The 17,784-nt window shown below is 45.0% G+C and overlaps 1 protein-coding gene across 1 annotated transcript in view; it reads right to left on the bottom strand.

The window, feature by feature from the left end:
• Positions 1-614: 614 nt before the first annotated feature.
• LOC140388242 (MAP kinase-activated protein kinase 2-like) overlaps positions 615-17,784 on the bottom strand; it is a 136,093-nt gene continuing 118,923 nt past the window's right edge. Inside the window, exons 8-10 of the mRNA XM_072472077.1 lie at positions 14,839-14,924; positions 14,072-14,152; positions 615-7,413 (exon numbers count right to left, since the gene is read on the bottom strand). Of these exons, the coding sequence (XP_072328178.1) occupies positions 7,258-7,413; positions 14,072-14,152; positions 14,839-14,924 (323 nt within the window). The 3' untranslated portion in view covers positions 615-7,257. The remainder of the gene's footprint in view (positions 7,414-14,071; positions 14,153-14,838; positions 14,925-17,784) is intronic.

The following is a 17,784-nucleotide window of genomic DNA, read 5'->3' as shown; positions in this document are numbered from 1 at the left end:
AAGAAATATGAATATTACATGGTAGCCAATACCAAAACACAAGTTGGTAAAAAGGGCACCAATCATCCAGGTCAAAGCAACAGGCTTGACTGACACACCATCCACTAACATTCAATCTCTCCACCACCGACAGACTGGTAGCAGTATGCACCAGCTACAAGGTGCAGTGCAAATTCACCAAGGCTTCACAGCAGTATTTTCCAAACCCCCACATCTACCATCTAGAAAGACCTCCCCTCCAAGTCACTCACTGTCATGACTTGGAAATATATCACCATTCCTTCACTGTCACTGGATCAAATTTCTGGAACGTCCTCCCAACAGAACTGCAGGCACACTTAGACCTCAGGGACTGCAGCAGTTCAAGGAGGCAATTTCACCACCACCTCAAGGACAACTGGGGGTGGGCAATAAATGCTGGCCTAGCCAGCAAAGCCTGCATGCTGGAAATGAAAAAGAAAAAATCCCAGGAAAGTTACAAAATGCTAGCGGTTAGGAGTAACCATAGTGATTAAAGATATGAGAGGCAAACAGGCAGTGGAGACCTTGTAGGCACAATTAAGAAGTAGGGGGATTTCAACTTTCATATAGATTGTAATAAACAGACTAGGACATGTTAGAAAAGTAGTGAATTTATTTTGTATATTCAAGATAGTTTTCATCAATATACATCAACCAACAAAGGCATGTCATATTAGATTTAATGAGAAATGAGCCAGTTTTAGCTCACAACCTAATGGTGGAACAATGTTTTTCTAATAATGATCACAACTTTAGTTCAGTGTACTGTTCGATAGGGAAAAAGATTTTAGATTCAGGCAAGGTAGATTGATTTCAAAGCGATATGCTGAGAAACAGACTGTCCACAGTAAACTGGGTCTACCTGTTAATGTGGAAAAAAAGGCATAGGACAGTGGGCGGTGTTCAAAAAAGAATTTAATGCAATACAGAACCAGTGTGATACAAACCCCTAAGGTGCAAGAGTTTTACTCATCAAAAATAAAGACATGGGACAACTAAACAAGAGATCTGTTTAAAACTAAAAGAAAACACATTAAAAATGTTTAAAAATAGCGCAAATCCTGGCAAATGGGAGAGTTAACAAAGAACAACGACATGACTAAATAAAGACTTACAAAAAGGGAGCATGAGAAGAAACTGGGAAGGAAAATCAAAACCAACAAAATAGTTTTACAATTATATTCAGGAATAGAGGGTGGTTAGGAGCCTCGTTGCTCTTCGAAAACTAATAAGTGATATTGACAATGAAAATAAGGAAATGGTGAACATGCTGAATAATTACTTTGTGTCAGTATTTACAGTAGGTGAGATCAGCCTGTTGGATATCCCAAGGAAACTAATATTGAATCAGGGACTGGGATTCATCAAAACAAAATAACAGTAATGAATGAAATAACGGCATCAAAAACTGATTCATACCCAGGACCAGATGGTTTCCATACCCAAGGATATTAAGAAAGTAGGTGAGAACATTGCAGGTGTCATTATTATAATATTCCAAAGTTTTCTTGATTCATAAGATTTAAATTGGAAAATGGTGCATGTCTCTCCACTAGTTAAGAAAGATGAGTGTGAGAGACCAGGGAATTATTTTTGGGGTAATAACAGAACGCTGGAAAACTCTAGCAGGTCCAACAGCATCGGTCGGGACAAAAAACTGAGTCAACATTTTGAGACCGTAGGACTCCTATTCAGAACTCCGAAAAGTCATCCGGATTAGAAACGTTGTAAAGGAATCGGCCAGACCGGCTGAGACTTTCCAGCATTTTCCGTTCTTGTTTCAGATTCCAGCATCCACGGTATTTTGCTTTTATTTTAGCATTCTTGGGATATCCAGCAGGCTGACATCCCCCTATTGTAAATACTGACAGGCTGACTCTCCCTCTATTCCACATGTATATCATTTTTAAAGAGGTGAACCATGAGACCCACACAACCCAAAAAGATGTGCAGGGTAGGCGAATTGACCACGCTAAATTGTCCCTCAATTGGAAAAAAGGAATTGGGTATTCTAAGTTTATTAAAAAAAATGTTTTAAAGAGGTGACTATAGTATGGCTGGTTTAGCTCATTGGCTTGACAGCTGGTTTGTGATGCAGAACAAGACCAGCAGCGCGGGTTCAATTCCCGTACCAGCTTACCCGAACAGGTGCTGGACTGTGGTGACTAGGGGCTTTTCACAGTAACTTCATACTTGTGACAATAAAAGATTATAATGGGAAATGTCTATGGATATTATTTATATGGACTTCCAAAAGGCATTTGACAAACGTCTCTCATAAGAGACTATTCGTTGAGGTTGAATCTCTTGGAGTTGAAGGCAAATTTTTGACCTGGTTAGGAAATAGACTGCCAGTGGCAGACAGAAAGAATGCTGGAAAAGCACCCATTATTTATATTGGGGCCTCAATTATTCACTGTAATTAGATGATGGAATAGAAAATCATATATCCAGACTTCTAGATGATGCAAAGATAAGCAACATTGTAAAGTGTAGATAGAAACATGAAATTACAAAACAATATTAAAAAAGTATGTGAAAGCAAAGACCACACATAAGAAAAGGAGAATATGTAGCCTACTCAGCCCATCGAGCCTGCTTCACTAATCAGTGACATATTTCCCATAACCCTTAACTTTCTTGTCGATAATCTGTTTTACTCAGCCTTGCATATATCAGTGACCCACTGCTCTCTGTGCAAGAGAATTCCAAAGACTAATAATGAGGCGGAATTCCTCATCTTGATCGTAAATAGGAGATCCGTTGTTTTGAAACTGTGCCCCCTAGTTCTAGATTTCTGACAAGAGGAAACATTTTCCCTGCATCTACTCTGCCAATCTCCCTCAAAATCTTATCTGGCCTGCCAAGCCCCCTTAGAATCTTACACATTTCAATAAAATTGCCTAGGATTCAGGCCATTGGATCCAGGGGACTTGAGCCTTTAGTCCCGATAGGTTTCCTAGTATATTTTTTCTAGTGATCATGATTGTTTTAAGTTCCCCCCCGTCCTTTTGCCTCTTGATTTTCTGCTATTCTTAGGATGCTTTTTGTGTCTTCCTTTGTGTATAGATACAAAATACTTGTTCAAACTTTGTCATTTCCTTGTTTCCCATTATTATTTGCCCAATCTCGCCCTCTAAGGGACCATGCTTACTTTAGCTACTCTTTTTATATTCTTATAGAATCCTTTGCTGTCACTTTTATATTTCTTGCTACTTTATTCATGTTCTAATTTCTCCTTCATACTTTTGTAATTCCTTTTATTTAAGTTAAGACCCTAGTTTCAGACGTTATGATCACTCTTCTCGCGGATCCTTTACTATGAGGTCATCGAATAGAATAGAATTCCTACAGTTCAGAAGAGGGCCATTTGGCCCATTGAGTCGGCACTGTCCCTTCGAATAAGACATTGTGAAATCCTACCAACTGTCCTGGCTTGAGACAATTCACACCTCTTTAACCTGTGATTATCCCTCTCTCCAGTTGCTCTGTCTGGACCGGTAAAGACTTAATTACCTGCAAAGATTCGCATTCAAAGTATCGTCTTGCATCTTTGACTTTGTCTATATATATATTTCTGGAACCCACCTCTTCATTCAGCTGAGGAAGGAGCAGTGCTCTGAAAGCTAGTGATTCGAAACAAACCTGTTGGGACTTTAACCTGGTGTTGTAAGACTTCTTACTGTGCTCACCCCAGTCCAACGCATCTCTACATCATCTCTACAATCGTAGTTATTCAATTCGACCATTACTGGTTCCAGTGTGGTTCAGACGAAGGTCATCCCAACAGAAAATTCCCTCTTTCTCCAAACTCCCTCTTTCCCCAATACAGGTGCCAATTGCCCCATGAATTGAAACTCATTACTTCCAAACTTTCAATTGCGCATTCAACTCTCTGATCTTATTTATCATTAGAGATGATTACATTTGTAGTTCTGCTTTTTAATTTAGCCCCCAGTTGCTCACGCACCCTCAGCAAAACCTCTTCCTTAGTCCTAACTATGTTGTTGGTAACTACATGGTGAGGGTAACTGGATTCTATCCCTCCCACTCAACTCTCCAGCCCTGAGGAGATGTCCTTAACTGTGGCACCGCACAGGCAACACAGCCTTTGGAACTCATGCTCTCAGCTGCAGGGAACAATTTCTATCCCCTAACTACTCTTCCATACTACAACTGCATTCCTGTTTACTTCCCCCCCCCCCCCCCATTTGAACGGTTTCCGTTGCCACGGTGCCATTGTCGGTTTGCTAAATGTTCCTGCATCCCCGCTCTCGTCCACTCAAGATGCAAGGACCTCTCACCTGTTGAGCAATTGCAAGAGCTCCTCCTGAGGAACTGCAAGGGATCCTCCATTGCTACCTTCTAATCACATACGTGCTTCACTCAGTCACACCCGCCTGTCCCTGACCACGGACCATAGGGGTGTGGCTGCCTCTTGGAACCTACCCCCTCCCTCAGTGTCTGCAGCTCACACTGGGTGTCCACCAGCTCTCATCTGCTACTTCTGCAACACATTGCCAGCCTCGTCATCTTCACTGCATTTTGACTAATTAGGTTTCAAGTTTCGAAATAGCACAGCTGTTAACTGGAGTTATATTAAGCACTTCGTCTAAATTTATACTTAGGCCACAAATTTGATGCAATCTGTATTATCTCCCCTAGACTGGTTTAAACTCCTGCTTCTGTTTAGAAGGATAAAAAAAAACTCACAAACCAATCACCTGCCTAATTTCTAAAGCTTTGACCAATCACCAGCTCTGGAGCAGTGCTTCCCCTTTTCTCACTGTGACCCCATTTTAAGACTTGAACATGGCTGTGACCTCACGCATGAGCCCATTGGCTGTTTTGGAACAGGAATCGATGCCAAAGATGTTCAACCATTCAAATAATCGCAAGGATTTAAAAGGGGCTTCACAGGTCTTAACACCCAATTGGAGCTCAGCAATGGACATTGCTGCCTCAGAGATCCCCATAATCTGTGCTCCCACACTATGGCAAAGAAAAGATCAGCAGGGTGGCACAGTGGTTAGCACTGCTGCCTCACAGCACCAGGGTCCTGGGTTCAATTCCAGCCTTGGGTGACTGTGTGGAGTTTGTACTTTTTCCCTGTATCTGCGTGGGTTTCCTCCGGGTCCCCCACAGTCCAAAAATGTGCAGGTTGGGTGGATTGGCCATACTAAATTGCCCCTTCGTGTCCAAAGGGTTAGGTGGGATTATTGGCTTAAGGAGATAGGGTGAGGGTGTGGGCCTAGGCAGGGTTCTCTATTAGAGGATCAGTGCAGACTCGATGGACCAAATGGCCTCCTTCTGCACTGCAGGGATTCTATGAAAGGAATTTCAACGTAGGCAAATGTGGCATCATTCACTTTGAACCCAAAAAAGGATAGAAATTATACTCTCAAAACGATGAGAAGCTGGAAACAGTGAAGTCCAAAGAGACTTGAGAGATCCAGGTTGTGAGATGATTAAATGTCAGGAACGGGTGACAAAAAATAAGCAGAAAGGCTAATGGAAAGCTGGACTTTATATCCGGAGGTCTTTTTTCAGTTGTACAAAGCCCTAGTTAAGACTGCACCTGGGGAACTGCGAACAATTCTGGGCACCAGTCTTTAGGAAGGATGCAGTATCTTCACAAGAGTGCAGTGTCAAATTACCAGAATGATACCTGGACATCGAGCATTACATTTCGAGAGAGATCACATGAACTGGGATTCTCTTAGCCTGGCGATCTGATCGAAGCTTTGAAGTTGATTGAAGTAGTGGTATTGTCACTAGACTAGTAAACGGGAGACCCAGAGTAACGCTCTGGGGAGCCAGGTTCAAATCCCACCACTGCAGGTGGTGAAATTTGAATTCAATAAAAATCTGGAATTATAAGTCTAATGACAACCACGAATTCATTGTAGATTCTCGTGAAAAAGTATTTCTGCTGACTCCGGGGCCATAGTCTAAAAACTGTTCAGGAGTGAAATTGGGAAACACTTCTTCACATAGAAATTTGGAACTTGGTAATTGATGCTCGATCAACTCTTAATTTTAAATCGGAGGTCGGTAGGTTTTTGAGAAGTAGAGGTATTGAGGGATAAAAGGCAAATATCAGCCACAATCTCACTGAATGGGGCAACTGGTTTGAGATGAGAATCAGCTGCCGCATTTTACAGTGACTACAATTCAAAACTACTCCACTGGCTGAAACAATGCTTTGGTGCCTCCCAAGGTCACAAAAGGTGGTTTAAAAAATGCAACTGTCTTTTTCTAAACCTCTGCGTTTTCAGGACAATCAGCTGGCAATCTTAATTACAAATTTTTAAAAAATTGCCGATGTGCAATCTGACAAAGTTTGCCTTGCCTGCAAGTTAGCAAATAGTTTCACCTCGATGGCTAAACATTTTCAAAACAATTCACACACATTCCTATCCATTTGTATCTTAGCAAACCGTGGATCGTCACCCTTTGTTGTGGCGGTTAAACCCATAGGCCTCAGCCACACCTTTGATTTTGACTCGGACCTTGAGTGTTCCATTCGTTTTCTCCCACACCTCCCCTGAAGGCTCTTGCTGGGGTGGAGAATCCATGCCTGGCAACCTACCTCATGGTAGCTGCTGCCAGTGACTATTCATCATGTACAAGTCTGGGCTTCCTCACTGTTTATTTGCTTTATAGACATGTTGTTCAGTGATTGGAGTTTCTGTTACAACTCCCCCAGGACACATCAAGCCTGCTGCACAGTCAGTGAAAGGGAGGTGGCTACCTTCTGCGCTAGCTTCAAATTCTATTGTTTAAAAGTTACCTACTGATCACAGATGGCTTTTCAAATATAGGACCCATAGGTTCTACGGGTGACATGTGCATTCAGTTTACAGCACACTTTCCACTCACAAATGAGGATGCAGCATTGATATAACATCATTGCTTACCTCCTCTCTCTTTTGTCATTCTTTCATCAATTGCAAAGTTTCAGCTTAATTAAAACACCAGGATAAAACACTGTTCATAACAAAAGGAGCAACACAGCAGTTTGGAAAAGAAGGGGTTTGGAATCCTATGCACAGGTGAGCGCTATTCTCTTTCCCAGACATGTTGCCAATGACAGTAGAAACCATCCTCTGTTGGTGTTGAGAACCTCCGGCCTTTGTTCAGGCTGAACCGGCTGTGCTGGAGGTTTAGACGCCTTCTGTGTCCTGCTGAGTGTTTAAGAAGCATCCCCAGTCCTGTCACTGTCAGGTCCTCCCTTCATTGATTGCTGCAAATGGCAGACGAGGATGGTGCTGACGGGGTCTGCTTCTTTCGCCTCTTGTTCAAGAGGGGGTTACTGGTTTTGTCCAAGTCCTTAATCTTCACCTGGTCGTAGTCGACACGCATCGTGGCAAGTGCACTTGTCATTTCATCCTAAAACCAGAGAGTGGAACACAGCATTACAGCAAACAACTTTCTCTGATGCCGAGGCTTTTGTAAAATGTGTGTTTTAAAATGGAAATTACCAGCAGCAATTCCCTTTTTTGTTAAAAGTCACATAAATGGTTTGCAATGACATTGTCTTACACTAACAATGAGTTTGTATAATTGGTGTGAAATAGTCACTTAGAGGTTTGTGCTGGTCCGTTACTACCTCTTGAACATATTCTCCAGACCAGGTAGAATTCAGCATGTGTGTCATAACATCTTTACAACAAACGCAAAATATTGTAAATGCTGGAAATGTGAAATTACGAGCAGCAAATGCTGGAAATACTCAGCAGGTCAGGCTGCACCTTGTGGAGCAGAGGGGGTAAGTTTCAGGTTGAAGACCTTTGTCAGAATATTGTGAGGAATATCCAGGACGACGAGATCATTGACCTGAAACATTACTCTTTCTCCCTCTCCATAGTCACTGCAGTTCCGGCCTGAATTTTGTTACCCATGCTGGATCCCATAGCATCCCTGGTGGTGGTGTACTGATTTGTCCATACAACAACTACAGCTCATACTTGTGTGAACGCCCAGTGAGAGTGCTGAATTGTCAATGTGTTGATTGACTGGCCTGTGGCCCCAGTCCCAGGTCTTAGAACTGGGCTTCTGTGGAGCTGATCTGGGGGCAGAAGGTGGGGCATCCTCAGCGAAGGTGCTAACCATCCTCAATGATAATCCCATGTCACCCAATAGGGTGAATAAAGAGATAATGATATGTCCATCTTAATTTATTCATCTAGAGAAACGTTGACACTCGCCTCCTAACCACACCACTATTGCAGCATCGAATTGCACGTTAATAATAATAATCTTTATTATTGTCATAAGTAGGCGTACATTAACACTGCAATGAAGTTACTGTGAAAATCCCCTAGTCGCTACACTCTGGCGCCTGTTCGGGGACACTGAGGGAGAATTCAGAATGTCCAATTCACCCAACAGCATGTCTTTCGGGACTTGTGGGAGGAAACTGGAGGAAATTATTTTGTCATAGAATCTCTACAGTGCAGAAGGAGGCTATTCGGGCCCATTGATTCTGCACCGACCCTCCGAAAGAGCACCCTAACTAGGCTCCCTGCCCCACTCTATCCCCTTAACCTGCATATCCTTGGACACTAAGGGACAATTTAGCATGGCCAATCCATCAAATCTGCACATCTTGAACTGTGGGAGGAAACCACAGGAGGAAACTGTGGGTGGCACAGTAGCACAGTGGCTAGCACAGTTGCTTCACAGCTCCAGGGTCCCAGGTTCAATTTCAGGTTTGGGTCACTGTCTGTGCGGACTCCATGTTCTCCCCGTGTGTGTGTGGGTTTCCTCCGGCTGCTCCGGTTTCCTCCCCCAGTCCAAAGATGTGCAGGTTAGGTGGATTGGCCATGATAAATTCCCCATAGTGTCCAAAAAAGGATACGTGGGGTTACTGGGTAACGGCGATAGGGTGGAGGCGTGGGCTTAAGTAGGGTGCACATTCTCTCCATGTCTGCGTGGGTTTCACCCCACAACCCAAAGATGTGCAGGGTAGGTGGATTGGCCACACTAAATTGCCCCTTAATTGGAAAAAATGAATTGGGTACTCTAAATTTATTTTTAAAACTTTGCGAAGCGGGTACGGCGGCATGTGGTGCAGTGGTTAGCACTGGGACTGTGGCACTTAGGACCCGGGTTTGAATCCCGGCCCTGGGTCACTGTCCGTGTGGAGTTAACATATTCTCCCCATGTCTGCGTGGGTTTCCCCCACAACCCAAAGATGTGCAGGTTAGGTGGATTGGCCATGCTAAATTGTCGCTTAATTGTAAAAAAAATTATTGGGTACTCTCAATTTATATTTAAAAAATCTTTGCGAAGCGGGGTTATTTTTAGATAAACTCAATAGGTCTGGCACCATCTGTGAAGGGAGATGTTGGAAATCTGAAATGAAAACAGATGCTGCCAATTGTTGGGATTTTGCAGCATTATCACTTTTTACTTTAGATTTCCAGCATCTGCAATATTTTGCTTTTATTTTTAGATTGGTCTATTTCAGGAGGCAAGGACATCAGTAATGGGTCAGCTGCTGATCCCTGGGGAAGCCCCGTTAGAAACAGAGAGACAGGTCTAGAGCCTGCGGCCCATCATGTCTGCTCCATCATTCAATATGATCTGGGCTGCCCTTGGGCTTCAAATCCGGTTTCCCGCCCACCACCCATAGCCCTTGATTCCCCACAAAACCAAAGGTCTGTCATACCCAAACATAAATATATTCAACAATTGGAGCATCAACAACCCTGAGGGGGTAGAGAATTCAAAGATTCACAACCCCTTTGAGTGAAGTATTGCAAACATCCATCCCAAGATTCTTCTGTGCTAGCCATCAATAAGGGCAGCACGGTGGCACAGTGGTTAGCACTGCTAACTCACAGGGCCAGGGACCCCGGTTCAATGCCAACCTTGGGTGACTGTGGTGATTGCACGTTCTCCCCGTGTCTGTGTGGGTTTCATCCGGGTGCTCCGGTTTCCTCCCAGAGTCCAAAGACGGTCAGGTTAGGTGGATTAGCCATACTAAATTGCTACTTAGTGTCCAAAAGTTAGATGGGGTTATGCAATAGGGCGAGGGAGTGGGCCTAGGTACAGTGCTCTTTCTGGGCCTAATGGTCTCATTCTGCACTGTAGGGATTCTATGAATATAACATCTTTCCCTTCTCCCGCCAAGCTTTGCCATTTCTTCCACTTAATGTTTTTGTGGATTGGTTACCCAGTGCCTCAATTTTAAAATTCTCATTGTTGTTTTCAAAGCTCTCCATAGTCTTACCACTCTCTACCTCTGCCATTTCCTCCAGCCTATACCCTCCCGAGATGTCTGGATTACTGTATTTCTGGCTTCTTGAGCATCCCTGGGTGGGATTATGTCCGCTCCCCGCTCCCTCTTCATGGTGGGTTTTGTGGCAGTGGACGCAGTGCGCCAGGTACTTCTGGCCCCGCCACTGTCAATGGCCGTTCCCATTGTTCACACCCTCAGCTGCCAAGGAACCTCCGGTGCCGTTGTGGGGGGGGGGGGGGGCGCAACACCTTGAACTCTGGAATTCCCTCCTCAAATCTCTCCAACTCTCATCTTTAAGATGCTCCTTAAGAAACTGCATCGGTCTTAATATCTCCTCATGTGACCTGCTGTGTGATTTGGCTTGAGAACACTCCTGTGAAGCACCTTGGATTGGTTAACTGGGTTACCAGTGCTACGTGAATGCAAGTTGATGTTGATCTAATTCAGACAGTGACAGGAATGTGGAACCCGCTGCACTTTAAATGGAGTCTCCTCGGCCAACCATCTTCAGCTGCCTCCTCAATGACCTTCTTTCTATCAGAGTGGCACAGTGGCTAGCACTGCTACCTCACAGCACCAGAGACCCGGGTCCAATTCCGACCTTGGGTGACTGTGTGGTGTTTGCACATTCTCCCCGTCAGCGTGGGTTTCCTCCGGGTTCTCCCGTTTCCTCCCAGAGTCCAAAGATGTGCAGGTTAGGCGGATTGGCCAATGATAAATTGTTCCTTAGTGTCCAAAGGTTAGGTGGGGTGACGGAGTTAGGGCAGGGAAGTGGGCCTAGGTAATGTGCTCTTTCAGAGGATTGGTGCGGACTCAATGGGCCGGACTCAATGGGCCAAATGGTCTCCTTCTACACTGTTGGGATTCTATGATTACGTCACAAGTGGGGATGTTAGCTGATAATTTTCAGCATCATTCATGACTTGTCAGATACTGAATCATTAACACATTTCAGAACATGCATACACAATGCAGGGCATGTTTGATGCATACATGAGGTGGAACGGAGTACAGGTTGGAAAGAAGAATTTGAGTGGGAGGGGGGAATTGTATGGACTATAATCTCCAGTTTCGACTAATGCTGCCGATACTGGAGATCGGAAATAAAAGCAAAAAGTGCTGGAAATACTCAGGTCCGGCAACATATGTGCAGAGAGTTAACGTTTCATGGTGAGTATGACTCTTCTTCAGAACCCGAGGGTAGAAATATGATGGGTTCTATGTCGGAGAAGGTGGAGTAGAGAGAGAGGGGGCGAGGATAGGTGCAATTAAATGACAAAGATGCCACGGAACAAGAGGCAAAGGGTGTGATAATGGTGATAATAAAGTAACAAAGCATTGATCCAGAGTGAGTTGTCATGAGAGTACCTTTAAGAAATGGGTGTTTATAAATGGGTGTGTATATAAATACCTGTAGTGAGAGTACCTTTAAGAAATGGGTGTTTACTACTGCAGTGATGTCAGAGAGTGGGTGGAGCTGGGCTGTCTGTCAGCTTTTTACTTTAGTTTTTGAGCAGGCTGCAGGGTGTGTTTTAGTTTCATTTTCAGTGTTGGAGCTGAAGTCAGACCAAGCAGGTGTACTGCTGTTCTCTCTGCCATCAAAAGACTATCTCTTGATCATTTGGTGAACTCAGAATTATAAATGTTTTCAGTAGTGACTTTAACCTGATGTGCTTCTGATAAAGGTTTTGTTTTTAAGTCGTATAGATGTTAAAAAGGAAAGCTTAACGGTTTACTTAGTGTTGTAGTATTTCAATTAATGGTTGCTAAGATGTTCACTGTATGTTTTAAAAAGGTTAACTTGAGTTCATAGAATAAACATTGTTTTGCTTTACAAAATACTTTTCCATTTCTGCTGTGCCACACCTGTAGAGTGGGCTGTGTGCTCCCCATACCACAATCTAGTAAAAGTTGTGGGTCAGGTGAACTCCATGATACACTTTGGGGTTCTCTAAATCCTGGCCCATAACAGAGTGTTAATAGCAGAATAATGAACAGTTCTGTCCAAAAGCTAAAACATAAGAAATAAGACTCAAATCAGCACATGGCGAAAAATAGCATCAAAATGGAGGACAGAGTTGAACTCTAAGTCCAGAAAGCTGCGGAGTGCCTAATCGGAAGAGGAGAATGTTGTTCCTCACGCTTGTGTTGAGTTTTCTGGAGTGCTGCAGGCCGAGGATGGAATGGTGAATATGAAAGCAAGGTAGCAAATTAAAGTGGCAGGAACCGGAAAATCGGAGTCACACTTGTGGACCGAGCAGAGATGCTCCACAAAGCCGTCACCCAATCTGTGTTTGGTCTTCCCTATGTTGAGGAGACTGAAGACTGCACTGTGAGTTGGAAATATACTATAATAAATTGAAAGAAGCACAAGTAAATTACTGCTTCCCTTGGAAGGAGTATTTGGAGCCTTGAACAGTGAGGCAAGAGAGGTAAAAGGGCAATTGACCCTCCGATCCACAAATACATGTAATTAAGCTCACCTGTCATGTTTCTAAAGTCTGTCCGCCTGAAGTTCACACTAGGATGGCACAGCGGCGTAGAGGATAGCACTGCTGCCTCGTACGGCCAGGGAGCTGGGTTCAATTCCAGCCTTGGGTGACTGTGGGTGTGGAGCTTACACATTCTCCCTGTGTCTGTGTGGGTTTCCTCTGGATGCTTCAAAGATGCGCAGGTTAGGTGAATTGGCCACACTAATTTGCCCCTTAGTGTCCAAGTAAGTTAGGAGGGGTTGTGGGGATGGGGAACTGGGCCTTGTTTGGATGCTCTTTTGGAGGGTCAGTGCAGACTCATGGGTTAAATGTCCTCCTTCTGCACTGTAGGGATTCTATGCTTCTATATTTTTTACATGCCTGTGCTGTTTCCAATCTCAGATTGACATTATTTCACTACAGTCAGAGTAAACGGAGGTCAGCTGCTTCTGACCCAAAAGGATTGAAGCAGATAGTGTTGACACATTTCAGGTCGCCTGAGCCACTCAAGGACCAAGCATAGAGAAGAGTTGCACCTAATGGGCTCATTGATGGGTACAGTCACGTATTCCACTGACAACAAGAATGGACAAATATAGCACATTTAAAACTGAAAATGTCAGAAGGCGTCTCATGGATCCATAAAGAATAAAAATGCTATGCCAAAGGAGGAGACATTGGGAAAATGACCAAAAACGTGGTCAGAGATCAGCCTTCTGAAGGTTCCTAAAGGAGAAGAATGAGATGGAGAGCCAGAGGGAATTATGGAAGGGAATTCCATAGAATAGGGCCCAGTCAGCTCACGGGTCCACAATCAATAGGGACAGGGAGACAGACTTAGTTCAAAGGATGATGGGTGTTGTTGGAAGCTGATCAACGCAGTTCCAAGACATCAGGGTGGTGTCCTAGGCCCAACCATCTTCAGCTACTTCGTCAATGACCTCCCTTCATCATAAGGTCAGAAGCTGGGATGATGATGATGATGTTCAACACCATTCGCAACTCCTCAGATAACTGAGTCCGTGTCCAAATGCAGCAAGATCAGGCCAATTAATAAGTAACATTCACACTATACAAGTGCCAGGCGCTGACCATCTCTGACAAGAGAGAATCTAACCATCGCCCTTTGAGATTCAATGGCACTACCATTGCTGGATCCCCACTGTCAACATCCTCAGGGGTTATGATTAATCTGAAACCTTAAGCGGTGCTATATAAATGCAGGATCATTCTTTCTCTCTCTACCCATGCTCTTTATAACAACGCACACATTTGTTGTTCATTCTACTCCATGCTGCTGTGTTTGATATAAGAGTGGGAACATACTAACCTTCACCTCCTCCCACATATCTTTCTCTTCTTGGAGGACTCTACTTGTATGCAGTGGAGTCTGAGGAACCACCATCGATTGCTGAAAGTACAACGGACAACCTTTCCATAAGTTGCTCTGGAACAAACTTATTTTTTGTGCAACAGTCCCCTCAAATATTACCGTTAATTTATTAAGACCTGATGGGAAGCAGGAATACCTTGGCTAGGGCACCAGGTCCTGATTGCACTGGACAGGACATCTGGTGAGGACAGGATGAGTGTCGGACATGGTTCCCCCATTGCCAACGCTCTCTCCTGGTCTAACTGCTTGCTGGTATTTTCAACTTACACTGGCAGACACACAGGAAAATAACCAGCCTGAATTGGACTAGTAAAACTTTAGAAGCCAGGAGGAAACTGTGGATAGTGGAATGCATTTTCTACCCTTGACATTTAATACACGTCATGTTCCATGCATGCCAGTCTCTCTTCTGTATCCACCTCTAATGCATAGTCATATCTTGAGAGTGAAAGGATACACACGTGCGCACACACATGCGCACCCACACACTGCACGCACCCCTTTTCGATCAGACAGTTCTACTGCTCTCAGATACACCAGTACAGTTTAATGGGATTAATACCATACTCTGCATTTTTGCAGGAGATTATTTGAACTCTGTAGTTGTACAACAATAATCTGCAAAAACGCAGAGTATGATATTAATCTCATTAAGGTGTACTGACGATGTCAAAAACAAAGGGCTGGAGATTGCCGAGACCTACATTAATCCAGGGGTTGTTCATAAACTCGGTGATCGTCATTCGCTCTGTGGGATCGGTCTTCAGCACCTGTCGGATCAGGTCTTTCGCTGCACAGAAAGGAAATTTAACAGTTATAAGAAGTGGCTGTCTCAATACACCAATTCAAACCTTCAAAAACATAAAGGACCAACACGACTGCCAAACTCCAGCGACTGAATGGAGGCCTGAGAGCAGCCAGTATCACATTTCAGGAAGGCTGAGAGACTGTAGGTGCCCCTACATAACACTTCACAGTGTTAGTCTCTGGATAGTTACTGGAGCAGTAATCCAGAGGTGTGGAAAAATACTCCAGAAAACGGATGTTCAAATCCCACCATGCCAACTTGAGAATCGGAATGTGACTTTTAAAATCTGTGAATAAACAGGGAGCAGTAAAAGTGACTATGAAGCTGTCAGATTATCAGAGAAGTACAACGAGATCACTCAGATGTCCTTCCAGTCAAGAAACTTACCAAGGCTGTCACTCCAGGCTGTAGCAATGTGGTTTCTCCCCAGTGTGCTCTGGAGTCATTCAGCAACTTGTATCGAAGCGCTTCCAGGTATTGAAGGGGGCCCACCAACAACAGGGCAACTAAGAGCCATAGATGCTGGCCTTGCCAGCTTGAAATTGAATCTTAAAATGGAGGGGGGACTCGGATGTCTTACCCCGGTGTAAGGAACACAAGCACTGCCGATTTGTTCTGTGCCGTTTCACACTGAAGACAATTTGCCATTGAGGAACTTAACTGGTGATTTTAAAATCTGAAGAAATGTGCTGTAGGCTGGAAGGATGCCATGTTTGATCAGGTCATTTCCATTCCAAACTGCATCAACTTAATTACATTCGTTGAGTAACCTTGGAATAAATTAATTGTACAGCCAAGAGCTGAATGTTGTTTTGCACAGAGTAGCTGGCTACTTCAACTGTCTGCTTAATCATTATTCTCATTGTATGCCATTCAGATTTATTCAGACAATATTAACACAATTACCAAAAAGGGGGAGTTTTATACTGTCATCACAGCACTCACCAAGATTGGCAACGAACCATGTAACTTGGTACTTTGCCTGTTTCTAATTGAAAAAAAGAACGTACGAGACGTTCAAAAACTGACCTAGGGATTTGTTCAATGAGATATTGCATTGTGTGTTCTCTCCAGACTGTCCCCTTCAAACACTTCCAGGACAGGTACAGCACGGGGTTAGGTACAGAGTAAAGCTCTCTCTAGACTGTCCCCATCAAACACTCTCAGAACAGGAACAACACGTTGTTAGATACAGAGTAAACCTCCCTCTACACAGTCCCCATCAAACTATTCGATCACAAGCACAGCACAACGTTAGTTAAAGAGTAAAGCTCCAGACTTCCGGGTGCGGCGACGACCAGCTGAGTCGCACGTTTCGGCAGCTCCCGGTGAAACGGACTTTTGGGCTCTTGATAGGAGCCCCAACGGCAATTTTGACGGCTAAAAACACTGTGCGGTAAACCAGAAGGGAATCCCCCCTGGATACGGATGAAAAAAGGAGAAAGTGGCCGGATTGCAGTGGATCCTTTAGAACAGCGGCAAGGAAGGCAAGCAAAAACCAAGATGGCGTCGGAAGGTGGCAGTTTAACATGGGGCCCTGAACAACAAGAGTTCTTGAAATGCTGTGTGGAAGAGCTCAAAAAGGAAATGAAGAAAGAGCTGTTGGCCCCGATACTACAGGCGATCGAAGGGCTAAAGGAGGAACAAAAGACCCAGGAGCGGGAGCTTCGGGTCGTGAAGGCAAAGTCAGCCGAGAATGAGGACGACATACAGGGCCTGGTGGTGAAGACGGAGATGCATGAGGCACATCAGAAACGATGTGTGGAAAGGTTGGAGGCACTGGAGAACAACGCAAGGAGGAACAACTTGAGGATTCTTGGTCTTCCTGAAGGTGCGGAGGGAGCGGACGTCGGGGCATATGTGAGCACGATGCTGCACTCGTTAATGGGAGCGGAGGCCCCGGCGGGTCCGTTGGAGGTGGAGGGAGCATACCGAGTGATGGCGCGAGGACAGAGAGCAGGAGAAATTCCCAGAGCCATAGTGGTGAGATTCCTCCATTTTAAGGATAGAGAAATGGTCCTTAGATGGGCAAAGAAAACTCGGAGCAGTAAATGGGAGAACGCGGTGATCCGCGTTTATCAAGACTGGAGTGCGGAGGTGGCGAGAAGGAGGACGAGCTTTAATCGGGCCAAGGCGGTGCTTCATAAAAACAAGATAAAATTTGGAATGCTGCAACCGGCAAGACTGTGGGTCACATATCGAGGGAGGCACCACTACTTTGAGACGGCGGATGAAGCGTGGACTTTTATTGTGGAATAAAAACTGGAATGAGCGGGTTATTAAAAAGAACGTTTGAACAAAGTGGTGGGGCGAATGTGGGGGGCGAAGAGGGGGGTTAAAAAGGGGGAAGAGAGGAGTTTTATGTACTAATCCTGCGATGTGGTAACTTTTCTCTCTTCCACAGGTGGTGATGGGGGGGGGGGGGGGAGGGGAGCTCGAGGAGATGGGGCGTTGGCCATTGGGGGCAGGGCCAAGGGAGAAGCGCGGGCTTGGTTCCCACGCTATGATAATCATGGCGGGAATAGAGAAGCAGGAAGGAGGGGGCGTCGCACGGTGCGAGCCGAGGTCACGGGGGGAAGCCGAGTTCGGCCAGAGTTTGCTGACTTCTGGGAGCAACATGGGAGGGGGGGGGGGGGGGAGTAATTACGCTAGCGGGGGATCTAGCGGGGGGGGGGGGGGGGGGAGGGGGGAATTACTGGGTTGCTGCTGCTGGGGAGAGGGGGGAGCTGGTATGGGAGGGGATGGGCGGGGGGGCACCGCCTGGGGGAGATACAGCTGCGTGGGAACCGGGTGAGGAGCTGGAAAAAGGGGATGGCTAATCGACAAGGGGGGGTAAGAAGCC

Source organism: Scyliorhinus torazame, chromosome 13 (assembly GCF_047496885.1).
Source record: "Scyliorhinus torazame isolate Kashiwa2021f chromosome 13, sScyTor2.1, whole genome shotgun sequence".
NCBI classification, from domain to species: domain Eukaryota; kingdom Metazoa; phylum Chordata; class Chondrichthyes; order Carcharhiniformes; family Scyliorhinidae; genus Scyliorhinus; species Scyliorhinus torazame.
Note: the sequence above shows the minus strand (reverse complement) of the source record. Positions and strands in the feature narration are given on the sequence as shown.